At 43.3% G+C, this 26231-nt stretch overlaps 2 protein-coding genes across 3 annotated transcripts in view; one reads left to right on the top strand and one right to left on the bottom strand.

The window, feature by feature from the left end:
* Positions 1–10803, top strand: part of mtrex (Mtr4 exosome RNA helicase) — a 20485-nt gene extending 9682 nt beyond the window's left edge. Inside the window, exons 15-27 of the mRNA XM_035608663.2 lie at positions 894–1019; positions 1610–1760; positions 2222–2394; positions 2479–2547; positions 2627–2752; positions 3002–3112; positions 3232–3420; positions 4927–5090; positions 6873–6978; positions 8370–8426; positions 8526–8688; positions 9761–9865; positions 10224–10803. Of these exons, the coding sequence (XP_035464556.2) occupies positions 894–1019; positions 1610–1760; positions 2222–2394; positions 2479–2547; positions 2627–2752; positions 3002–3112; positions 3232–3420; positions 4927–5090; positions 6873–6978; positions 8370–8426; positions 8526–8688; positions 9761–9865; positions 10224–10276 (1593 nt within the window). The 3' untranslated portion in view covers positions 10277–10803. The remainder of the gene's footprint in view (positions 1–893; positions 1020–1609; positions 1761–2221; positions 2395–2478; positions 2548–2626; positions 2753–3001; positions 3113–3231; positions 3421–4926; positions 5091–6872; positions 6979–8369; positions 8427–8525; positions 8689–9760; positions 9866–10223) is intronic.
* Positions 10599–26231, bottom strand: plpp1a (phospholipid phosphatase 1a). Of its 2 annotated transcripts, none has more exons than XM_035608669.2 (6): positions 25611–26231; positions 19742–19893; positions 17824–18101; positions 14055–14112; positions 12460–12636; positions 10599–11778 (listed from the first exon to the last, which is right to left on the bottom strand). In XM_035608669.2, exons 1-6 carry the CDS (start codon positions 25666–25668, stop codon positions 11659–11661), a joined length of 843 nt encoding a protein of 280 aa, XP_035464562.1. In that variant the 5' UTR covers positions 25669–26231; the 3' UTR covers positions 10599–11658. The 2 variants fall into 2 exon arrangements, with proteins under 2 accessions (XP_035464562.1, XP_035464561.1); XM_035608668.2 differs by lacking the exon at positions 19742–19893 and adding an exon at positions 21459–21613 and having other exon boundaries at positions 25611–26228.

The raw sequence follows: 26231 nt of genomic DNA, 5'->3' as shown, positions 1-26231 counted from the left end.
AACTCCCCACAAACGGTGCTATCTCTTTAAAGCAGCAGCTCCAGCTGGTCAGCAGCGAGGAGCTGTCGCGCGCTGCGCTTTTCTCCGAGGCCTTTATATGGTCCTCACGTCCCGCGGCTCGCAATCGCCACATAAACAGCCACGTATTGTCTATGAGAGCCGGGGGGCTCTGTGTGCCGTCACTCAGAAGCACCCTTCACCGTCACGTCATACACACATGGATATCCAGCTCTCTCTTTCTGTCTCTCGCACACACGCACACACACGGGCTCGGAGAGAATGTGAGAAGGAAACTGCCCTCCAAGAGGTTCATCGGGAACATCTGGTGCCTCCAACGGTGCCAAAGCTCCACGCAGGCACTCGCGCACTTAGCTCTCATTCCTGAAAATGCACTGTGTTTCAAATCAAGTGCGGATCCCACAGTGTGCCTGAAAATGACGATCAGATTGTTTCAACACACACACGCACACGCACGCACACACACACACACACACACACACACACACACACACACACACACACACACACACACACACACACACACACACACACACACACACACACATACACACATAAAAAAATCGTATCTGCCTTTTGCTACGTTTTTATTGCACAAAGACCAGTAGAGATATATGGAGGTAAATCAGAGCCATGTGTCCAGCCTGTTCCTCTTGGGACGGTCCTGTCATCTAGATTTCGAACAGTACAAATACTAATGAGAATATTATTCTCACTTTTATCGTGCATTATCTATACTATCGACGTTTAAACCTCAGTAGCAGAACCGGCTGATTCTTGTCTTCAGTCTTTGGCACATCAAGAACTGTATATTGAAGTACAGGTATACAAAAGCATTTTTAGTAACAAATTTCTTTCTTCTCCGCGTGTTTCAGATAACATCAGGTGAGTACATCCAGATGTCTGGGCGTGCGGGGAGGAGAGGAATGGACGACAGGGGAATTGTGATTTTCATGGTGGATGAGAAGATGAGTCCGGCTGTGGGCAAACAGCTGCTCAAGGTACTTTACCACACAGCTTCATGTTATAATTTTTAGTTGTTGCCAGAAATGCTCCCTCTCTCCCATCCATTAACCACATTTCCATCCTGTCTTGCTGAGAACCTGTTTGAACAATTGAGTGTAAATTGTCACAATTGACTCTTTGAGTGTTTTTCTCCATGGGTCATTAGGCCATTTGGTGCTCAACACTTCAAACTACACACTGTCACAGAGAAGCCTTGCCCGTTGATTTGACACATTTATAGCCGCACCGCTACGAACATTTAGCTGTATATCTTTTAAAAAGTGGTCGTGTTAATGTAAAACTGTTTGATGGCGCTGTCCCAGTGCCTCACTCCCAGGGCGTCTCTTGGAGAGAAAGACGTCGAACACATTTCTGTGGTGGTTCTGGCATCTCGGAGGTTGTGATTGCAAAATTCTCCTCCGAGTTGAATTTAGCAAAAGTGACTCCAGCCTGGATTTAGTCAATCAACCTCAAACCTTCTTGGCACCTTTAACGAATGCGAACAATATTTTCGCACCCACAATTTACCCCCGCTGTATATTATTAAAATAAATAATTATGTTGTTTTTTTTCTTGTGCTGTGCAGGGATCAGCAGACCCTCTGAACAGTGCCTTCCACCTGACCTACAACATGGTGCTCAACCTGCTGCGTGTGGAGGAGATCAACCCAGAGTACATGCTGGAGAAGTCCTTCTACCAGTTCCAACACTACAGGGCTCTGCCCGGCGTGGTGGAGAGTAAGCTTTTCTTTTTTCATACGTAGCACTCTACGGGATGAGATGATAATAACCTTGAGACAAACCATTCTAAAGATTCTTTCTACTAATACAGTGATGTCTGAGCCGTACTTAAGACTTAAACCAACAGCTGCACCACAGTTATTTTCATCATCAGGAAATGGTGAAAATGCCTGCAATGATTCCCCAAATACCAAGTTGTCATCTTATTTTGTCTGAGCAACAATCCAAACTTATAAGACATTGGATTTAGTATCAGACATGACAGAGAACACATCAGATCTTCACAATAGAGGAGCTGGAACCAACATTTTTGCTGAAAAGCGTGGGATTTATTTTCAGAATAGTTGCGGCTGACGATTTAGTCGATTGACTGATTGAGAAATAGATGCGGCTGACACGTCCTGTTGCTGTGTAGTTCTAGGCTGCGTTTTTTAACCGCATTGCCATTTTCCGTGCAGAAATGAAAAAGTTGGAGGAGCAGTACCACGCCATCGAGATCCCGAACGAAGAGGGCGTCGTCACTTACTTTAAAATCCGACAGCAGCTGGCCAAGCTGGGTAAAGAGATACAAGAGTTCATCCACAAACCCAAGTACTGCCTGCCCTTCCTGCAGCCGGGGCGACTTGTCAAGGTGGGGCCTCACACACTTAAAGTCTGACGACGGGACGATAATTATAGATTTTTTACATGGTTTTTCTTTGTTGCGATCCAACAGGTAAAGAATGAGGACGCTGACTTTGGCTGGGGAGTTGTTGTGAACTTTTGCAAGAAGTCTAATGTGAAGGTAAGTTCTCATGATGTCATAATGTGTGTGAATCCATTAACGTGGGGCTGTGACTAATGTGCGTTTTCCCCTCTTTTAGACAATCACGGACTCGGAGCCGCTGTATGTGGTGGAGGTTTTGGTCCACTGCAGTAAGGACAGTGTGAAAGACGCTGCCACCGAGGCGGCTAAACCCGCTGCTCCAGGGGAGACTGGAGAGATGCAGGTATGCAGACATATGTCACATCCCACATCCTGCTAAATGCACATTTTTATTTTGTGAGGAAAAGTTGCTGTATCGATAAAAACAAAATGGGCCAAGTTCAGTGAAAACGGGTTTAGCGAATCCATCCACTAACTCTTCATCTCAATGCTTCTAATATTCATGTCATGGTTTTAGAAACCGCTTTCCTGAAATGTTTGCTAAATTTTGATGGAATCTTTGCTAATAACTGCGGTCACTGTTTTTGTCCAGGTTGTCCCAGTGATGCTGCATCTCCTGACTTCCATCAGCTCCGTTCGTCTTTACATCCCCAAAGACCTGAGGCCCTTTGACAACAGACAGCTCATGCTCAAGTCAATACAGGTGAAAAACAAATTATGCAAATTGCAGTCATCTAGAAAAAAATTTATTGAAACTGGTGGAATTCTACACAATCGTTGTCTGAATTGTTGCCCTTTCCTTTCCAAACGTTTTGTCCTCAGGAGGTGCAGAAGCGTTTCCCAGACGGAGTTCCTCTGCTCGACCCCGTAGACGACATGGGCATCAAAGACCCCACACTGAAGAAAGTCATTCAAAAGGTGGAGGCCTTCGAGCACCGCATGTACTCCCACCCTCTGCACAGTGACCCCAACCTGGAATCTGTGTATTCGCTCTGTGAGAAGAAAGCCCTGGTGAGAACGTGTGTGTGTGTGTGTGTGTGTGTGTGTGTGTGTGTGTGTGTGTGTGTGTGTGTGTGTGTGTGTGTGTGTGTGTGTGTGTGTGTGTGTGTGTGTGTGTGTGTGTGTGTGTGTGTGTGTGTGTGTGTGTGTGTGTGTGTGTGTGTGTGTGTGTGTGTGTGTGTTTATGTGTGTTTATGTGTGTTTATGAGAATTAAGTCATGTGAAACCTGCTAAATGTCAAACTCTATTGGGGGTTAAAACTTATCCACAGGCCACAGTTTGGTTTTGTTGCTGTGATTTATTATTACCTCCCTATTCATTCTTTTACTGTATCTTTCCCATTCATCTACGTTGGCTGCCATGACATATCGAACCGTGACCTTCCTTTGTCCTTTCTTGTCAGACAGGTCGCCTTTGACCATTTATACACTCACAGACAAAAACAGGAAGAAAGAACATTAGACCAACAGGGCCTCACCCTCAGTTATTGGTCAGAGCTGAAAACGAAACGTGCTTTCTAATATGCCAATGTGCATTTAAAATACAAAGTACAGATGGGACTGATGTGAACGTCATCAGTTTTTATGTTGCTAGAGGAACAGCTACAAGAACACGAATGCCCAAACCAAATTCAATGACAATCCATCCAATGATTGTTGACAGGGCAAACTCAGCTGGATTAATCTTTCAAGCACCATGAACTTGTTTACAAACTGTCATGGTAAGTCATCATAGAGGTTTCAGTTTGGACCAAAGTGGTGGAGGACCGACGGACGGACCTCGGCAACCCATGAGTCATGGCTACAATGGGAAAAAAAAGGAAACAGAGCAAAGAAAATATGTATCTTGCTAGGGAAAGTTTCAGAACAAAAACAGTTTACACTCAGAAAAGTGAATGAATTTAACATGAGAACATACTCTGTCCCATAAAACATATAATACATCAGCAGCAAGCAAATTCAAAAAGTGTCTGCCTAATCCACAAGAATTTTTCCAGGAATTTATTTTGGACCTGCCCGTTCGTTAGCCAGTGCGACTTCACTTAGCTCGTACTTTAGCTGCTTAAAATAAAGGCACAGTGTAATTTATGTATGCAAAACCCCCAGATTGACTTTACCGGTGACAGTTTGACATTAGAATAAACATTTACATCTCTCTGTGAACGACCTTGGCGTGTTCTACCGGGAGAACCAAAAACTGTTCAGCTCTCCTCTGAGTGTTCGATAGATTCCTTTACCGTTTCATGTGCAGCCGCCAGTTCTGAGGAGTGAGGCTTGTGCTTACGTCTTTGGCTCTGAGGTGTGTTGAAGTGGATAATGGACAGATAGAACATCGGTTGGCAAACAACTCAAATGTTCTGCTGCATCACTATGTTTGAAATTAGCTCTTGCACGAAACAGCTGGAAGCTATCTGCGTGCTTTTAATAAATATAAACCCTGGAAGTGTCCCCAAGTCACGTTAGGTGAAGGCTGCTCGGTATAACTGTGCGTGCGTGCGTGTGTGTGTGTGTGTTCTAGATTGCAGCAGATGTTCGTACGGCCAAGCGGGAGCTGAAGAAAGCTCGGACCGTCCTGCAGATGGACAAGCTCAAGTGCAGGAAGAGAGTTCTGCGACGCCTCGGCTTCGCCAGCCCCTCCGACGTCATCGAGATGAAGGGGCGGGTCGCGTGTGAAATCAGCAGGTAGGGAAGGACAACGTTTGTCTGAACTGTACACGGTGATACTGTTAGGATCATCCATAATGGGAAAACTTATATCCAGGGCCTGGTTTCCTGAAAATCATCACAAAGCCTAGATGATCGTATAATCAATACTACAAATCTTTTCAAGCTTTAAAAGGTTTTTCCCCGAAAACATTGGAACTGAAGACTTAAGGAAATAACAGTAGATTCACAAGCATAAGATCATAAGAAGCTCTTGAATTCTGATGGAGGAAACAAACTACATGATTTATAAACGTATTATTTGCCTTTGTTCATTTTGAAGTCGATCGCGAAGCCAAATGTTCTTCAAGTGGAGAGTGTTTAGATTCAAAAGTAACAAAATAAAACCAAGGCACTAGCACAAATTACCTCAACAGCTGATTTGTGTATTGGATCTGACAGATCCTGTCGTCACTGTCTTCCACTCCCTGCTCTTGCCTCATATACACATCTCCTCTCGATGAAATAATTATAACAATACAGCACCTTTCAAAACAATCACAACGTGATTCACGGGACACGAGTGAAGAATTGAAGAGAAACAATTGGAAACATTTTGAAGATCACATTCATTTAGGTAGAAATATAAGTCAAAATGCCACAGATGAAAATTAGTAACCTATAATAAAACATTCTAAAATGATTCAAATGTTAAGATTAGAGCTGGTTGGAAAAGTTGGAGGAGAAAGTTAACTCCCATATCTTCTCTATTGTTTTTATTCATGGTGAATATTTTGTTTGTCACAGAATGATACCGAAATGATGATGGAATGATGTTCACAGTCGATCACATGCATATTCACGTGCAACCACATTTAAAGTTAAATGCCTTTTTGAGTTTTTAATGTATTTGTTGTTATCAAAAGAAGAAGAGAGCGAAATGTATAGGAAATACATGAAAAAATATGGAGATTAGAAAAAAGAAAACGACACCAAAAACAGCCCTGTAAGGGATTGACAGGTGGCCGACAAAAAACAATGGTGACAAAAATTAAACTGACTCAGGTTCAAGAAATATGATGAATAAAGTCATGCAAGTATATTCTGTCTGCCTTCAGCAGCAGCTCAATCAGTGACTGCTTACTTACTTCAATTTATTACGTTATAACTTTAAACTGAAAGACTCCACTTCAGTTTGATACCTAACAATTTGAAGTTGAAGAGACGTTGTAGTTGTTGTTAAGGAATTGGTCTCTGGTTTCTCATGTTACATGTAAACGTCACATCCCAAATATGAGAGATATGAGTATATGGTATATGCATATAGGTATGTGAGAGATAAAGCCAGCGGGAATTACTCACTATCTTTATGATTTAAATAATACATTTCCACGACTGCTTGCATTGCAAATCATTAAAAAAAAAAAAAATTGTGAAAGTGGAAATAAAACCTATAGCAACAGATGTGCAGGGCAGCAGCTCACCATCTTCCCAGTTTCACCACGTTGCTGGGTGCTTTGCATGTTTTAATGTCCTGCTGCCTCCATGGTTAATGTACATTACGTCATAACTCTTGTGATTAGTCAAGAACAATACACAGTGGAAACGTGGTTCTTCCACCACGGTGATCCTGCATCTTATTCTGTGAAACATATGGTGTTGAGTCCCAGTCAGAAGTCCTCTGCTCTCTGCAGCGCTTGTTCCCTTGAACATCGACGTCTCGTTTCTGCACAGTCATTGTTAAAAAGTGCAGATGTATCAGATCCTGTTTGAACCGGCGCCGTATGTCACTTCACCGTACGCCCCGTTTTATCACTCCAGTGCCGACGAGCTCCTGCTGACGGAGATGGTGTTCAACGGACTCTTCAACGACCTGACGGCCGAGCAGGCCACCGCCCTGCTGTCTTGCTTCGTCTTCCAGGAGAACGTACGAACACACACACATATACCTTAACACAACACGTTTAATTATTCACACAAACAGATATTTGGCTTTTCTCGAACACAGAGATAAACTGTTTGTGTTTCTCATGCTCTCCGATGTGTGTTTGTCTTAACTAACGATGCCTGTTCGCTCAGTGAGGTGATCCAGCATCACAAACCTTTTCTTTGGCTCCATGTCAGCTCGGTCGTCTGAGTTCAGAGCAGACAGATGCGTTGGGTTCAGTCATCCTTGTCTCACTCACACGCAGCGAGGGAGCGACGACAAGCAGCTATCATGTTTGGTGTGTGTGTGTGTGTGTGTGTGTGTGTGTGTGTGTGTGTGTGTGTGTGTGTGTGTGTGTGTGTGTGTGTGTGTGTGTGTGTGTGTGTGTGTGTGTGTGTGTGTGTGTGTGTGTGTGTGTGTGTGTGTGTGTGTGTGTGTGTGTGTGTGTGTGTGTGTGTGTGTGTGTGTCATTAGAGACCGCATGCTGCCAGTCAGCTCGCGACACTGAGCTGCATTTCAGCAAACCATCCGATCCGGTTATTACCCAGCAGAGGAAGGAGCCATTCAGCCCAGACAGTCTCTTGTTAAAGTTTCAGATGATTATAAATGGAATATTTGACCATTTTGATGAAAAAAAATTAAGCAATTTAAACAGTTGCTTTGGGAAATCGGACCCAGCCCCTTCCACCGTTTACTGACATTTTATGTTTGCTTGCGGCCATTATGTTCATCATTTGGTGTCGGTACTGAAACTAGATAAGAACTTATTCACAGAAATTGAATATATTGTCCATAACTGTGTTCATAAATGTATAATCACCTGCAACAAAGAACCAATTTTATCTTTGGATGAGTTAAATATAGTTACATGAGGTGGACCCGACCTCCGTGTGAGTCTCCATGTGTGCTACGTCGTGTTGAAGACGGTTGTCGCACAAAACGGTCCAGAATATGTTGCATTGGCGTTGAATTTTCAGCGCCACCGGAAATGGAATCAGCAGTGCGCCGCCATAAAGTGTCCCCTGTTGGTTGCTCAGTTGCTTGCGGTTTGCAACTGTACCACCAGATGCCGCCAGAAAATTACAAAAATTACACACCGGGGCTTTAAGAAAAATAAAAAACAGACAATATCCAGCTCTGATGACAGATGCTTTTAACGCCACGTTCAGAGAGTGGAGTGGGAATGAATGAAGCTAGTGTAGCAGCAAAATTACTTTGAAGCTGCGATTTTTAAGGCAAAATATTAACGGGTTGGGGGAGTTTTGAGCCATTTCTTTTTTTAAACTGTTTGAGTAGCAGCGTATGTTTGCCTGTAGCTTGTACATAAAGGCAACAAAACAAACGTTTGAGTTTTGCTACCTCAACATTAATGCTGTCGTTTCGCCCTCCAGGCCAGCGAGATGCCTAAACTGACCGAACAACTGGCTGCGCCCCTGAGACAGATGCAGGTGAGGACGACATGAAACGATCCCAAGTTTGTTTTCCAATGGTTGATATTTGGTGGAAATGTGAACTGTATATTATTTTTCCCTGCCCACCATGTTCAGGAGTGTGCGAAGCGAATCGCCAAGGTGTCGGCAGATGCCAAGCTGGAGGTGGACGAGGAGACGTACCTGAACCAGTTCAAGCCGCACCTGATGGACGTGATCTACGCCTGGGCCAACGGCGCCACTTTCGCTCAAATCTGCAAGATGACCGACGTCTTTGAAGGTGAGTCGCTGACATCGACAGCCAACGGGCAGGACAAAGACGTTAAACGTTTATAAAAATTGGCATTTTGGCTTGTGGTCTATAAAAAAACCCTAAAAATTCTAGTTGTGAATCATGTTTCTGTTTCAACAAAATCATGACAACACAAATGAAAAAGAAAGAAGGAGAAGAGCGGGAACAAAAAAATTATACAATAAAATTAGATATATAAACTAAGATAAAAAATATATAGAAGAATGTGTAATAAAGAAAATTTGCACTGTGTATTCCTAAGACCCCAGATCAGTAACCTGACTAGAATGTTAAACTAGCTCCACCTCAACAAGCAGCTGCAGCGTACACATTAAGCTGCAGCTGATTAATATTGATTATTTATCTAAATTAGTAAGTCACGGGCTGTTTTTCTGTCCTGTCTTCTCAAGTGAAGGGTCTGAATTCTTCGTCCCCCTCTTCCGAGCTCCAACATGGCCTCTACCAAACATTTCAACTTTTGATCTATCCTCTGTCACATGTGCAGCCACTCGGATGCAGCGAGAGGCTCAACGCTTGATTTATTATGTGTGGTCTGATTTTCGAACCCGGTTCCAAGTTCACCACTTCCCCCAAAGTTTGTATCTCTCCACTCCCAACAATGACCTCACGTGTAAAATATTGGATGTCGTCGTAAGAAGGAAAAAATTCTGAGTTGGGAAACTGCAGGGAGTTTTAGAGTGTGTGTGTGTGTGTGTGTGTGTGTGTGTGTGTGTGTGTGTGTGTGTGTGTGTGTGTGTGTGTGTGTGTGTGTGTGTGTGTGTGTGTGTGTGTGTGTGTGTGTGTGTGTGTGTGTGTGTGTGTGTGTGTGTGTGTGTGTGTGTGTGTGTGTTGGCAGAACTTGAAAATTTCAAAAATAATTCTGTTGGGTGTATTTTGACATCTATCTTCTGTCCATGACTCTTGGTTGTAAACTAAAAGAGTTGGTTTGTTTGTCTTTTGTCTCTAATTTTCAGGAAATGTTTCATTTCCTTGCAGGAAAATATTAATTGACGTAGACCAAAGTGTAAACCACTGAGTAATTGTGTGTGTGTGTGTGTAGGGAGCATCATCCGCTGCATGCGTCGTCTGGAGGAGGTCCTGAGACAAATGTGCTCTGCAGCCAAGGCCATAGGAAACACTGAACTGGAGAACAAGTTCGCAGAAGGTGAGAAACCTCATAGTTACGGGATAGAGCGATCAATCGATCTATTTCGGCTATTGAGCATGAATGCCTTATAACTCACTGTTTCATCTCACGTGAATATTGGCTGTTTGTTCAGTCTATGACACAGTTTACTGAAGCTCTTTAAAAGTGAGATGTTTAAAGTCTGGGATGTTGAACGGACATTTTTGACCATTTTCTAACTTTCATCTGTTGTATTGGATTACATTAAATAAAAAGGTACTTTATACCAGTAACTGCAGAATGTATTTATGAAGATTCTTCACTGACACTCCTCCAACCAAAGCCTCCGTTTGGGATGAAATTTCTCATTGATGCCGGTTCGTTTGTGTCTTTGCAGGAATAACGAAGATCAAGAGGGACATTGTCTTTGCAGCCAGTCTCTACCTATAAAGACCTCACAGCTTCTCTTTCCAGCTCGTTGTTGCTGCTGGAGCACACGTGCTATTTTTGACCTTTACTCATGATAAGCTCGCGATGGAGCTTCTGGCGCTTTGTTGTTGTGCCACTTATATGTGAAATCGGCATTCAATTGGAAAAATTTGTCGTTTGATTTCTTTTATTTGTTTTGTTTTGTAATGTTAAATTTTTCATTTAGTTGACTGCAGCTATGTGGCAGGAAAACATTTAACATTCATGCTTTATTTTTTTTTATTAGTTTATTCGCTTACACATGGAAGGTGGTGCGTGACCATAAATTACTCCGACATCTGGCTGGCAAAGTAAACAAGTTATGCTTTAATTTTAAGTGGCGGCTCACGACATAATACATCCGATACGTAATATTTCACTGGTTTTCATGTTAATAAGTGAAATGTCTTTATTTTTCTCCTTATTTTAGACATTTGTACATATTTGTAACATTTTCAATAAAAGTCTGTGTGTTGACTTGTTTTTACATACAGATTATACAAAAAGTACATTGTTGTCTATTCACTTGATGTTTATATCAGTCTGTAGATACACAGGAAGCTGTGATAGCAGCAGCAGCAGTCCAGCAAAGGCAACGCAGGACTCATACAACTCGTCGACTCTTCAGCTCTCTAACCTCCTCGACTGCGTGAGGTTAGAGGGTCGGAGAGTCGGACGACAGCGGCGTGGGCCTGGAGTCAGCAGATGTAAAGCAGCGTCACATCGCCCTCTGGTCTAGGATCAGCTTTAGCCTCCGGCGTGTTCTAGCATTAAGAAACAAACTTTACTCTTAACAATCAGCCCTTTGTTTCAATAAGGCAGCAGAGTTGTTGTTGTGAGACTAAAACTGAGCCTACATCAGATCTTTGAGCAGACCGACTCCAGGTCAGGAAAAGCACAAATCAGGTTTACATTCACGGGTTCACAACCCTCCTCTTCTCCCCCAGCAGTGGTCAGACCCTATAGTGAGTGCATGCAAGTAAGTCTTCCCACTGGCTCAGTAGATTGATGGTTCCCGTCCTCGCAGAATCTCATGCCCCCTTACTTGCATCCGATTCAGTCGTTTACCGTGTCTACATGGGTTGAACAGGTTGTCTCATGTGGACTAACAGCAAATTGCCCTAAAAAAAATAAAGGTTTCAAAATCTGAATAGGCCTGAGGTGAAGCTTTAAAAAAGTCTCTTCTGGGAGTCGTCCGATATTTAACTTGATTTAAAAAAAAAAAAAACAACACTCCACACCGTAAATCCATGCAGCATATTGTTTGAGAATTTGGGTGAGATGAAAGGCTAGGGAGCTGGGATCCTGGGTGTGCGTTTGGACAGAGCAGAGATTTCCTCCTCCTCCACCTCTCGCCTCTTAGCTTAGTTTGGACTCTCAAAGTGGTTTCCGTTGGTTGGGTTCTCCTGCAGGGTCGTGTGCATCATGTCCAGCTCTTTGTGGGAATCCACGCGTGGCTTGAAAAAGTCTGACACGCAGAAGACCTGCAAGACACAGGTGGGAGTGAGGGTTAAACCTTTGCATCTGAGCTTGGCTCCAAAAAAATAATAATACTCAAAGTAAAACAATAGTTTAGAGCTGCAATAGTAATCGATTACTTAATTAATCGCCAACTATTTTGAGAATCGGTTGAAGTAGTGTATGGAAAGTAGTGTATGGAAAAAATTCTCTTGATTTCAGCTTATTAAATGTGAATATTTTCTGATTTCTTTGCTCAATGACAGTAAACTAAATATCTTTGGTGTGTGGACAAAACAAAACATCACCTTGGGATTTGGGAAACACAATCTTAATTTTTCACATAACCACTTCATGGACCAAACAAACTATTAATTGAGAAAATAATCGACAGATTAATCGATTATGAAAATAATCATTAGACTTACCCCTACATAGTTTTAACATTTTGTGAATACACTTTTTTGCTTCCGTGTCAAGAGTCAGAAGAGAATATTGCTCTTGTGTGTGTACAGCAAATAAGCTTAGCTCACTCATGTTTCCAGTATCGTCATCTAGTATGTATATATTATATAAATATACATACATGTATATATACATGTATATATATACATATACATACTAGATGACGATGTCATGGTAAATGTGTGTATTTACCAATAAGTCAAACTGTTCCTTTTAGGTAACATTTAAGGTCCAGCACTCACCACCAGGATCGCCATGAGGGCCCCCTGCAGGAGTCCAGTCAGCACATCGCTCCAGTGGTGTTTATAATCGGACACTCTCGACAACCCTGTGTAGACCGAGGCGGCGATCAGGAAAAACTGGATCGTGGGTCTGAGCAGCCTCGCCCATTCCACCTGGAGCCGGGCCTGCAGGTAGAGCTGAAAGAGACACGGACCGTGTGTTGGGAATTTATTTGAGCGACTGTGTTTTTAAGCCAGTGAGTTGCTGGCAGTCATAACAAGGACGGGAAGCATTTACTGTAAGTTTGTTAAGTCTGGTGAATGATCATTGTAGTGGGCAGCATTCCTGCTGAGTGTGGAAGGGGAAATGAGTTGCAGTGATCTGTGGATGACTCTGAGCTTTTCCATTTCCCCACCAGAGACAAGCCCATCGTGCAGGGAAATGTCACAAAAAGTCCCTGAATTGGACAAACATCCTGATTTTAAAAAAGGTGATTTCACCAGAAGGCCACATTTTCATTTCAGGATCCATAATTGAATCTGATCATTAATTACCCCACTCCCTCTGGAGCAGGATCTTTGATCAGCTGAAGGTCATCTAGCCCATAAATAAGATTACGTCTCTCTGTTTGTATTAAAAACAGGGAGTGGCTCTTGAATCAGGGACAAACAGTGGCTTCATCCATACGCCTTTCCTGTTATACTTAATTTCTGACGCTGTCATTTGACCGACGGCGGGAGAAAAGAAAGGCGCTCCAGGCTCTGAAGGTAAATGTGAAAAATGTCAGCAGCCGTTTCTTACACTTGAACTTCGACTGTGCACAAAGGAACTGTCGGTGCCAGGACTTTGTCTCTGTGTCTATTTATATCTGCTGCTGCTCTACACTGAATCAGTGTAGAGTTTATCATGGCAGGAGAGTGAAATCTGCGCCGAACAAACAGCAGACGACACTCAAAAAGATGCTGCAGACGTCCGAGCAGAGCGGTGAAGGTGATAACGCGGTTTTCAGATATGAACTCGGGAACATTTCCAGAAAATTGTCATTTTCTGGAGTTTGCGTGTTCACTTGTGAAGACCAGACATTTTCCTGAACCTTTCCAGAGGGGTTGTATGTGAGAATGCAAATGTTGCCCCAGAAGATTCATATGCGGGGTGACAACCTGTGTAGAGCGCCCAATCGCCCGCTGGGAATCTTGGGATTTTCCTGCTGTATTCTCACAAGGGATCACTTGTAAATTTGACTTTGGGGGGTTGGCAGGAAAACCTTCTGAAAATATCGGGAGCAACATTTGCTGACAATTGTGTTCTCGCATGCAGCCAGGCACACTGTCGCCCCCACCCCCGTTTTCAGTCTCTATGCTAAGCTAAGCTGCTAACCAGCTCCTGTTGGGTCTTTATTTATGGCAACACATGAGAGAGGCATCAGTCTTCTCAACTTTCTGTCATCAGCTTTGTTCTCATCAGATTATTCCCTTAAGGTGGAGTGATCAATACCATTTGGTCATTACGCACGATGCGGCAAATTAACACAACGACAAATTGATCTTGTGTTTATGGTGTTCCAGGAAATATTGACTGATTGATGTGTGTGTGTGTTTCTGGTGGAGGTACTTACAGCCAGGAACAGCATGCAGTACATGGAGAAAGAGGAGTGGCCCGAGTAGAAGGACAGCCTGCGACGGAAATACAAAAAGAACACTCAACACTTTGGTATGTGCTGGATCCACTTGCAATCAAACAGACAAGACAAAAACATTATTTTACACGCTTATGAGTCAGACACAAACAACACCAAGTGTGACACGCCCATATTTGGGGAATTATGGTGGAGTTGATGTTCACCGGCAGGTTAAGACTGTGTGTTGCCGTGTGTGTGTGTAAAAAGGAACAAGGCCTTAGTTACTTCCTGTTCATAATAACAGTGCGGTGTTTTCACACTGTTGTTTGGACCACGTCGACAGCAACAGCCTGTTTGTGTGATGTAACTGTACACCAGATTCTTAGACTCTGGCACTTGATGGAGGGGTCGAATGCTTCGCGGTGCAGAATAAGATTAGATGGGATATATATTTAATATGAAAGGCGTATTTCAGTGATCCAACGACCGGCTGCTTGTTTCCACGAGGCAGGTTTACCGTGCTATCCAGATAAATTTGGAAGGTAAATCCCTCAAACTAGACCACAGAGGCGTCGGAGAAACAAAATGGCTCCAGTGGGGTTTTACTTTCCCAAGTTATACAACAGTCAACCTACTGAAATGTTCCCCATGGCTCTGTCTCATACACAAGTAAAAGTCTCTTCCATTGGTTTAGGGTCTACGGCTCTGTTGACCTGTCAATCAGTTGGTCTATCGGCCCGTCATCGTTTCAGACCAACATGTCTCTTACTTATATTGGTAAGATTGCTTTGAAATGTGATGCGGACACTCCTGTTCCCTCTGAGATGAATTGTAATCAATCGCAATTGATGAGTCCAAATTTACAATTGGTGAGATATCTACCAGATGAACTAGCTAAACCGTCATAATCAGGTACAATTTAGTGCAAGTTAGCTAATGTTCGTACCGCAACAGGGCAAAATAAGACCTGAACATGGTTAACAATAGACCTGCTTAACATCAGCTGCTGTGAGCATTTTTGCTCAAAGCTCAGTTCAGTGCATCTCTGTCTTTGGTTGCACTATTGATTATTTTGGAATGCAACAAGATAAGAATAATTTGCAGCCATGATATCAGCTCCGTCAAGGTCAAATTTATGGGCTGCAATCGAGTGACCTGTCGGTTTGTGTACTGTTCTGAGCCTCGAGTTTGGCATTTTGGCCGGCGCCATCTTGTTTTTTTCTAAACCCGAGTAAACATATTTGGAGTTGCTCTCTGAGAGAGCTCATCTACTCCTCGTGCACCTACACCTGCGACCTTGCACATTACTAACTGTCAATCACACGCTTTATCGTCTATTTTAATCTCAATTTACTAAATGAACATCATGCTATATTGAAGAAGACTTGAAACTAGCAATTAAGATCTTAAACTACTCAGGATATCAAGTGAAAAGTAGAGTCATTTTCTCATAGACTTCTGTAGAAACTTCTTTTTACAACCAGTGGTGTCGCCCTCTGCTAGTCATTCAAGAGAATAAAGGTTTTTATCACTTCTGCATTGGCTTCACTTTCCGGACACGGTGACTACGTCCATGTTTATATTCAGTCTATGGCTGCAACCAACACTTATTTTCAATAGATTGTGTTTCGAATGTTTTTTTAATCAAACGATTGATTAGTCTATGACATTTTAGATGAATGGAAAATAATGCCCATCACAAAGCCGTGTTTTTGGATTGCCGTTCTCTAACCCACAGTAAAATACCCAAAGGTATGAAGTCAACAATATGAAAAATGTAGAAGTGGAAATTCATCGTAATCCTCACAATTTAACCAATTAATTAACTCATCACTCAGCACCCTATTTGCAGATTATTCAGCCCCCGGTAACAAAATCCAACTGGTCGAAACAATGATAATGTTGACCTCTATCAATCCGATTAAAGCTGCAGACCCACAGGAAGCTTCGCTCATTGTATATTTTGATAAAACTAATAGAGAGAGAGAGTGAGAGAGAGAGACAGAGAGTGAACTAATATTTTTCCCGAAACACTCGTCCCTTTGAGTACCTATGGTATCTTTCTCTTTTAAATGAAAACAAACACACACGGCACCGACAGCAGGCCTCCTCTCTCCTGTGGAAGTTAAACCAAGCTGAGGAGGAATCACATGACTGTAAGATGATCCAGAACAGGCCACCACAACCTGTTCTCTCCTGTCTTGCTGCATTTAATATCTATCGTTCACAAGCAGACAGTCTTAAAAGCCTCGGACATCTTTCCTCCTCGTCTCACCAGATCTTGCTCTGGGCCTGCTGATGGATGTCTGTTTATGCTACATTAAAAAGAATACTGACTTCAGAGGAGCAATGAGGCTCCAGGAAATGTCAACAATTGTGCACCACACCCTGGTTAATGAACAGTAAATAGCCCAGAGAGGGGCGGGTGGACACATTTCCACTCAGCTCTCAGACTCAGAGGCTGCGACCGACAATATGAGCTCTGATCTCTGAGCACAACTGACGAACCTTTAAGTAGAGCTAGAGCAGAAAAGAGAAGGAAGTTCTTCGTAGCCTAGTTAGATAAATCCTCCTCAGCTCTGATATAACCGGCGCAGCCAATGTCACTCTTTACGCCTCTGCTTCTAGAATTGCAGCTGTTCTCTATTGTCTTTCCTACATCAGAATGAGAAGTGGAAATCCTCTCCTCCCATGGCGCTTCCTTCTGCTCCGAGCTGATAAGGGACGGATTATAATCACAGCAGAAACTTCAGACTCCTGCAGCATCACTCTGATCTACTATCTCCGGTAGATAGATAGTTTTGAAAAAAACATTTTGAATTCCTTATTATATCTGTTCTATAAATTCAACCCTTTTACAGAAATACTGAATTTTTTTTAAACCAGCAAATTCCTCTCAGTCCCTGTTTTTTTCATAAATAAATTTTGGATAGTCTCAGATAATAATTATTTTTTACTCTAAACATGATTTGAAGCTCTTCACTTTAACTTTTAAAACACAGATCGTCGGTTCAGTAGTTTTGTGTAAACTTCTTTTGATTCTCTTTTGAAGTATGAATATTGGATTTGTTTTTTTAAATATGTTCTCTCACACATTGAGTTAAACATTGAACTTAAATGAACAGTATGCAGGAGAAAATGAAGCTTGATTTGAATTTTTATGATGGTCTCATTATTATTTTTAAAATATTGACCAGAAACACAGTGCTCGTTGACGTTGTGTTAAAGATGTGATCATGTTCACTATCTGGTTGCTAAGATGAAAGAAAATACATTGAAATAAACAGATGTCGGATCAATAAGGGGAAAAAGCAATTATGTAATAATGCATAGGTTGTTTGTCACCCTTTGTACTCACACCACGACAGTTTTACAACACAATACAGACGATCTTGTTAATCTGTTGAGCAACTAACAAAGAACCTCGAGTTTAAATTTGAATCTGAAATCATGAATCACTTAACAAGATTATATTCAATATAAATTAGACTGCCTGTTATTTATTTTTTGACTAAGCAACCCATTGTTTTGTTCATGAAAGATATCATAAAATTGGGTAAAATGCATGTTAAAATGTCACAGGTGACGGCATTTTGAATTGCTTGATTGATGAAATGACCATTTCCATCAACTCAGATCTCCTGTCACTTAGTCTTAGTAGCAGTAAGAGAATAATGTTCCGAGAGACTTTAATATGAAAGTCACCTGAAACAATAAAACGAAGAGACGAGAATTTAAACTTTTTTTGAGACATAACGAAACCTACCTGCCCTCGTTGACCTTCGTCGGGTCTCCGGTGCACGTGAAGTCTTCAATATAAGCCCCCGATGAACAGTTGAGTTTCCATGCAGGCTTGCAAACGTCCAGGAAGTGCGGCCTGAGCCGGCCGATGGAATACTTTGCTATGTCGGTCAGAGACTGGCTCATGGCGGCACCGAAGAGAAAGGTGCCGATGGCTTTGTACACAGAGGCGACGTAGCTGCCGTAAGGCGACTTGGACTTGATGCGATTTAGATAAACTGAGAGGCACTCCCCCAAGATCATCTGTGAGGAGGGGGGAGGGATACAGAGTTAGTGGTCTCCACAGAAATATGAGCTGCCATATGAAAATGAAAAAGATGCAACTGCATAAAAATGTACAACATCAGAGCCAGCAGTATTCCCAAATCCCATCACCACTCTGTTGATCTTGGTGTTAAGTTGACGTTTTCACACTGACTCCACACAAAGCTATCTCCTTCATGCGAGGCCATTTAAAGTTATAGTTTCACTTCTTTGGAGGAAATACACTTGCTTTCTTGCAGAGGGTTTGATGAGGAGATCGATACTACTCTCACAACGACAGCTGGCGAATTAGCTTGGCACAGCTAACTTGTCTCAGCCTACCAGCACAACTCAAGTGTTTCCTACTGATTACAGATATAACGTTCATAAGTGATCTTTGGACGTGCTGGCAGGTGGATTGTTGTTGTTCTTTTTAACCTTTGGACAAAGCTAATGGCTAATTGTTCCCCTCTGTTTCGCATCTTTAATCAAAGCTAAGCAAACCATCTCCTGGCTGTAGCTTCATATTCACCAACAAGACTTTTGAGTGGCATCCTTCTTCTCTCCCAAATCTGGCCAAGAAAGCAAGCAAGCGCCTTTCCCCCAATGTCAAACCATTCCTTTAAATATACCCTCCATAAAATCATAGCGGTCTTTCTACCGACTGTGGCCTTCTCAGATAGTAAATACTGTTTGAAGTATCCTGACCACAGGAAGATGTCCACTTAAAATAGTTAACATGTGTAATTTAGTTGGGTTGTAAATCGTGCCTCTTATTAGATTTCATAGAAAAAGGTTTTTGGTGTGTGTGTGTGTGTGTTTGAGTTTGTACGTTTGTGTGTGTAGCGATGTTTCGGAGGAACGGCTCGTAAATCCCCCTAGTTGGCGACGTTACGGTTCAAGTGCACGTGAATGTGTTTGCTGCTAACAGATAACAGGCTCGGGGCGAGTTAAAAGCTGTTGACGGGTCTTTTATTGCTGCCGCTCTGATCTGTACCGTTCGAAAAAGCTGCGAACGAGAGAGAAGTATAAACTCGGCTGATCGGTCACTAAAGACTAAAGGTGTGTTTACACTGGAAGATGGATTGTCAGCTTCGTTCTAGTCATCAATGGAGGTGGAAACTCCATCATGGAAACTTTCCGTTGAACCTCCCTGGACTTTCGTGGAAGGATATGTTCACTGCTTATATGCAGAATTAACTCAAAGTCTCTGTTCTAGACATTCTAACTGCTACTGTTTGTTTTTTTAAATAATTCATTCAACAGACCGAGGTTACTACCTCACTACTTTTACCTCATTAAGCAGTGGTGAACAGTGGTGGTTAAGTTTGAAAATAACAAGCGTGTCTCAGATCACCTCTCTGTGTTGTTTTGAGTTTTGGAAACTGAACGGTTTTGACAACAGTCTCTACCACATGCTGTTAGGAAATGTTAGGAAGCTACGGCTCATGCAAGCAATTCAAAAACCCATACATTATTGCAGAATAATGTATGAAACCAACATGCAGTGATTGAGAGAAAAGAGAGGAGTTAAAAGTCTCAATAGTGGCTCAAGACATGCAGCAACTATAGAAGGAGGAAGGTGAGGAAAATGTGAGACGTGAAAAACCGTGTGCAGAGAACAAAACAGATGCACTTACAGTGAGTATTACGACGGGAATCATGACACCTGCTAACAACTGATAGGAAATGGTCTCCTCTTTATCGGGGTACTTGATTGAATCATCATTACAGAAAAAGCCCCGGTGGAAAGGCTTGTGTTGCACATTGAGTATTACAAACAGCAGTCCAGCTAGCAGAGAAAAAAGACAAAATGTGCAGGTTACAAAGATGTCACGGAGGCTGAGAGACCCAGACCCATGATGCAGCAGACATCAGCCATGTGAGAGTTGTATCCGCTACATCGTCTTCTGCAAACATTAATTGGTTAAAGTGTTTGGCATGGAAACAAAGGCAGTTAGGGAGTGAACGTTAATAGAGGAGAATCAAACTTTCGATACATGACATTTCTGAGCAGGTTATCGAGAAGTGAGCACCGTTACTTTCTCTCCGAGGTTGTGAGAGCAGAGTTTTTTTGAATCGGGGAAGTGGTCGACTTCTCTCCAACAGACCCACGCGGAGCTGACGCTGTCGGCGCGTGAGAAAAGGCAGTGTTCTCACATACTGTGCTTCCCTTACGTGACCGAAATTCTACACTGCGTGACGCCAATCTCATACAAGGTCCTCTCAGGCAAAGTGACACTTTCTCCATCCTCTTAGTATAACTCACTCACTTTAGAGCTCTTAATTCACACACATTCTTCGGCATCTTCCTTTGGCAGAATTAAATAACTGTTACATTTAAGAATTAAAATAGCGTTACAGATTGAGGTTATATGAATACTAGTGATGACAAGACTAGACTAGATGGATGATATAATCACTGATACTTCGAGGCAATAATACACACACACACACTCGACACGCACACACACCCTTTTTTCAGGAAACAATCGCTCTGGTCCAGAAGAGCATTCCATCTTTTTTAATGAACAGAGGGAAACGGCATGCAGCCACAGCATGTGTGTCGCACTAATTAACAACAGCAACAGAAAGTCAAACGGTTAAAAACGCTTGGCTTCCATATTTTGATTTATTTGAATTTACGGTTTGGGTTCTTTTGTGCGAGGTTGAGTTTGCGCGTTAGGCTTGGCCGAATGTTTAGTGGCGCTCTCATTCGCAGACATTAGTATTAAATAGTTTGGAAGCTAAATATAAAACCTATGAGCTGTTTTAAATATCTCCATGAACTCATAATCTAGATTTATAGCAGAGAGCTTGCTGTAGTGAGTGTGAGATTAACGTCTTGGTAAAAGAAACGCTTTGGTGTGTGTGTGTGTGTGTGTGTGTGTGTGTGTGTGTGTGTGTGTGTGTGTGTGTGTGTGTGTGTGTCTTGTTGTTTCGAATGTTTTTAAGTGGACATCCTCCTTCACCTTTAGCTCAGCTGAACTGAACTAAACCAAAGGAACTACATGTACAGTATTAGGTTTCAGTAGCAGGCAGCTGTGCCATTGTCCCAACGCACTGATGATCTGTGGTATCAAAGACGAAGCCCGTCATCATAGAACCTGAATTAAACTGTGGGAATGTGACGGTTCTTTAATTTACTGGTCTTGCTGGCTCTGTCAGTCCTAACAGAAGGGAAATAAAAAACAGGTGCATAACTGATGACAATAATTTCTGCTTTCCATGTAGGTGTGCTGGCGCACCGGCACACCTTGGAATGCCTCAGAGTCGTCAGTTACACCTTTGGGTGACATGTCAACTAGTTTTTCCACGGGACGGTCGAGCCTACGCCGCGCCATGACTCCTACTTACGCAGCTAATGGGCAGGGTGAAGCCCACGGTGTAGAGCACCGTGGAGGTGACTGTGCTGCTGTGGAACGGGTACTTGATGCTGTCGTCGTTACAGAAAAAGCCCCGCTGGTAAGGGCGGATCTTACCCAGGTTAAAGGCAGCCAGAGGCAGACCTCCTGTGGACAGAGACCGGGAGGGGTTACCGCTGGAGGGGGGAAGGGGGTCAGAGATCAGGAGAAACATGGCAGAGAAAGGGAGGGTGATGAAAGAAAACGGGTTGTGGTCATCTTTCAGGTTGAAGTTAATTAAGTGAATCCTTTTTTTGTCGGTCTATGACAGAGATGAGAGACCCCAATCTTTCCAGCGGTTGAATTACAGAATACGACTGGCGTAACTCCGCAAACAAGTTCCTCACTGTTAAAACCCACCAATGTGTTAATCCCTCTTCTCAATATGTTACAACACTCACAAGCCCATTTGTTCTAACTAAGTAAATCTTTTCTTTTTTTTTTAGTGGGTCACAGAACAATTGCTCATGAGAAACAGAAAATATTTCTCAACCTATCCATACGCCACAGAAAACGGCTCAAAACACTCGACAGCAATGACTTGTTTTTGGAGGGAGCGTTGACTCAAACTGGTTTGAAAGGTGCCGAGGACGTAACCTAACACTCCCTGCTGATTAAAAAACCATATAGATTAAAGATTGTGCGGATTGGGTTTGACAGTCCGAGCGAGGTCCAAAGAGTAAAGGTTTGTGACACTGCTGTTGTTTCTCTGGACATTTGACCCGTTCAGCTCATTGAATAACGGGGAAAAGATGCAGTCGCTCAGCCATCCAAGCAGAAAGGGCTCTTTGGCCTGTAATGCACATTGACGACAGGTCATTTTTAACAATGGCAGAGAAGACTTGACCTTGCACGAACTTGTGACACACCTTCACCCGCAAACTGTCTAAAACTTCTAACTAACTTCTGTCTGGGATTTTCTTTCTGCTGCACTGCAGCTGTTCGCACCATCAGCTGCTGTACCAGCTGAACTTGGATTGGTTACAACAGCTGGAGATCCCAGCGAGTCCGAGTTGGCACAGAAACACACATGAGTCTCTCTAACTTAGGCAAGCAGCAGAGTTACACTTTGATTTGCTTCTCAACTCCATTAACTCTGCAACCAAAGGGTTTCCCAACACATTCAAATGGACAGAAAGACATTTTAACACAGATACACATTTCCATTTAATATGTCATCAAGGCCCATTAGCTGCCTGAAGAAGGGCTGCAACAAACAATTATTTTCACTATCGATTAATCCGTCGATTATTTTCTCGATTAATCGATAAGCTGCTGGTCCATAAAATGGGGAAGAAGTCGATCGACTCTCCCAAACCCCAAGATCTATTTTGTCTTACTGTAGTAAGCTATGCTATTAGTTTACTGTCATAGAGGAGCAAAGAAACCAGTAAATAGTCACGTTTAAGAAGCTGAAGTCACTTTTTTCCCTCAAAACTACTTGATTAGTAGATTAAACGGTTATCTAAATAGTTGACGATTCATTTCGTAGTCGATTGCTAATCGATTAACTGTTGCAGCTCTACTCTGTCCCTGCTCATTATGCACTTCAGAAAACACACAAAGAACTTCTCCAGCTGTGTTCTTATTACATGTATGTGCTTGTTTGGCAACGTGCAGCCGAGCACAACTGCTGGTAGCAGTCTCAGTCTGGAGACTCACAGATGGCTATAATTGAATATTGTGTGTGTGCGTGCGTGCGTGCATGCGTGCGTCATTAGCAGAATAATCAAGTTCACGTCTGCATCAGTCATCCGAACAGCACAGTGAGACTGTGCAGCCTTACTGTTTCTCACTGCCCATCTAGCACATGTAGCCTCGGGAGTTCATCACTAAGTCAAAGTGTTTTGTTACTCGGGCAGAATGACGTATGGGAGTGTTCAGTGTAAAAGGTGTCACCATCATCAGTTCATCAGTTTTCACGTTTAATGTCAGGTTGAGGTGTGTAATGTCAAACTTTGCAGTGTCCAGTGAGTGCACGGCGTGAGGAGAATGGAGTGTACAGTGAAGCAGAAAACATCTTGTGTCTAGTAGTTCAAAGTTCATTCCGTTAAAAATATTTGATTATTCATAGAATGTGAATTTTCTAACGAGGGAGAAGGAGTAGATGTAGTTTTATTCTTTCTACCGGAGGATTTAACCATTTGTGTAGGAAACACAAATTGTCATTCGAAGCAGAGTTTTTCTATGTGTATTTAATAATATGTGCAGGGGATCTTTAAATTAAACTATGTCCCTTTTTATCCGACAAGCAAACGTGCAACTTTAACACACACTGTTGACTGTGCGAGGGAAGCCATGGCTATCTGAGTCACGTTCCTAATCAATTATCCATAATCAGATTTGAAGCCTCGGAGACAATGGCTGTGCCTACGCAGCAAAACTGAAACAAGGCCGTCACGTGGGCACTTCGGCTTCAAGGGAGGCTGAGAGACATGTCAAATGTATAAGGCCTGATATGAGTTCACTGCGAGAGACCGACGTCTAACGGCCTCAGACCCTGAGGGGGAAACTGTGTGGTTTCATGACGTGAGCTGCGTCGGCGCAGTGCCACTTCCAGCAGTTTCTCAGCATAAAGAAATGACATGTTTGATTAAAGGGAGTAGGAACCAGTTTATGGACAGACATAGGTAAACGTTCACTGAGTGAATTAATAGTCTACGAGCTGCAAAATGTCAGACAGTCCAATCAGGAAGCAACGACAAGCCTGTTAATCGATTCGTCGTTTTTTTAAAAGCAAAAAAGTCAAATATTTACTGGTTCCACCTTCTCAAATGTGAGGATTTGATTCTTTCTCTTTGGCAAAAATGACTGCAAAAACAGTGATCTTTGGATTTGAGCCAGTCGATCAGACAGAAGAAGACATGCACCTTGGCCTTTGGAACTTGGAATATTGCCACCAAACAAACCAATAAAACCGATGTAATTGTTAGTGGCGAACCTCAGTTCATATGTTTGAATCTAACCCATTAGACCTTGGTTCATACCAAGGCATGTTTATAGACCTAAGCCCTTGACTTTTTGAGCAAATGTCACATGTTGGAGCTGCAACTAATCGATTAGTAATTGTCCACGACTATTTTTGATACTCGATTAATCGGTAACAAGTAGGTTTTATTTTATTTTTCTCTGAAAAAGTCAACATTTGCTCTGATTTCAGCTCGTCCAACGTGAATATGTTCTGCTTCCCTTGCTCCTCTATGACAGTACAAACGGAACATCTTTGGTTGGAAAAGGAAAACAACAACGAATCGCCCAGTCGACGGATAACCGTCAGCTGCAGCCCGAACCATCTGTCAGTGAGTCGCTCACAACACGGAGATCCATAAGAACAGGCTCTTCACAAAACCACTGACACCAGTGAAGAAGACACTAGTGAAGAAGACACCAGTGAAGAAGACACCAGTGAAGAAGACACTAGTGAAGAAGACACCAGTGAAGAAGACACTAGTGAAGAAGACACCAGTGAAGAAGACACTAGTGAAGAAGACACCAGTGAAGAAGACACTAGTGAAGAAGACACCAGTGAAGAAGACACCAGTGAAGAAGACACTAGTGAAGAAGACACCAGTGAAGAAGACACCAGTGAAGAAGACACCAGTGAAGAAGACACCAGTGAAGAAGACACTAGTGAAGAAGACACCAGTGAAGAAGACACCAGTGAAGAAGACACCAGTGAAGAAGACACCAGTGAAGAAGACACCAGTGAAGAAGACACCAGTGAAGAAGACACCAGTGAAGAAGACACCAGTGAAGAAGACACCAGTGAAGAAGACACCGAGTGGCAGTGATTTGCATACAACAGAAACAAAGGACGCGGAATTCGTCCCTGAGTTGTTCAGCCTCACTAAGACAGACACATCGCGAGCGACGTGGGCACGTGGATCGGTTATTGGTGCCATCGCAGGTTGAAATGCATTGAGCTAAAACACAGTGAAGTCTTAGTAACACACACACACACACACACACACACACACACACACACACTCGTGGTGGGCTACTGAGCCTCCGCCACCACTCCCTTCACGTGATGGCCAGCGGTGCAGTCTCACATATCGGCTGCGTATCGATAACGGCACTGAGCGGGGGGCGTTCAAAGACATACCTAGAATCAGACAGGCGATGTCGAGCAGGACGAAGGGGATTCCTCTGGTCTCGAACATGACTGCTCTCGTGCGTCCGTCTCAGAGTCTGGTCCCCGGCTGCTGGTGCGTCCTCTCCTGTAATAAACACCGCGGTGGTGGTGGGGTGGGGGGTGGAGGCGGCGGGGGGGTGGACGCTCCTCCTCGGGACGTTGCTGCTTCCGTCTGCGCGTCAGCTCGGAGGAAAAAAAGTCGCCCGAATAGTTCAAAGACAACAAACGCGTCGACGCCCTCGTCGAGGGGGCGACACGACCGGACCGCCGTGGGAGAGCGCGCGCTCGGGGGGGGGGGAGAGACTGCGTCGCGGCGGCGTCGGTACAGTCGCAGCTCAGTTGTTGGGTGGTGGCTGTGGTGACCCGCCGCAGCACAGACGGTAACTCCACAGGTCGGGCGTGTCGGTGTTAGCGGCGTTTGTGAGTTTGCTCTTTTTTTTAATGACGCAGACAGTCGCGCACGCGGGGGGAACCCGCTCACCTGGACGGACACACCTGTCCGCGGCCGGTGTTCGGAGCGGGCGGGCGGGAACACACGAGCCGTTCGACGGATCCGGAAAACTCCGAGGGCGACCGAAGCGGCAGGCCTGG

The sequence above is a fragment of the Scophthalmus maximus genome, chromosome 20 (genome assembly GCF_022379125.1).
Source record: "Scophthalmus maximus strain ysfricsl-2021 chromosome 20, ASM2237912v1, whole genome shotgun sequence".
Taxonomy (NCBI): domain Eukaryota; kingdom Metazoa; phylum Chordata; class Actinopteri; order Pleuronectiformes; family Scophthalmidae; genus Scophthalmus; species Scophthalmus maximus.
Note: the sequence above shows the minus strand (reverse complement) of the source record. Positions and strands in the feature narration are given on the sequence as shown.

Excerpts from the sequence above, each read along its gene's own strand:
- plpp1a (XM_035608668.2), bottom strand. The coding sequence starts at position 25,668 with ATGTTCGAGACCAGAGGAATCCCCTTCGTCCTGCTCGACATCGCCTGT. Across the intron at positions 14,113-17,823 it reads ACGAAGGTCAACGAGGGCAG|GCTGTCCTTCTACTCGGGCC; the intron begins GTAGGTTTCGTT and ends TTTCCGTCGCAG. Across the intron at positions 12,637-14,054 it reads ACTGCATGCTGTTCCTGGCT|CTCTACCTGCAGGCCCGGCT; the intron begins GTAAGTACCTCC and ends TGTCTCTTTCAG.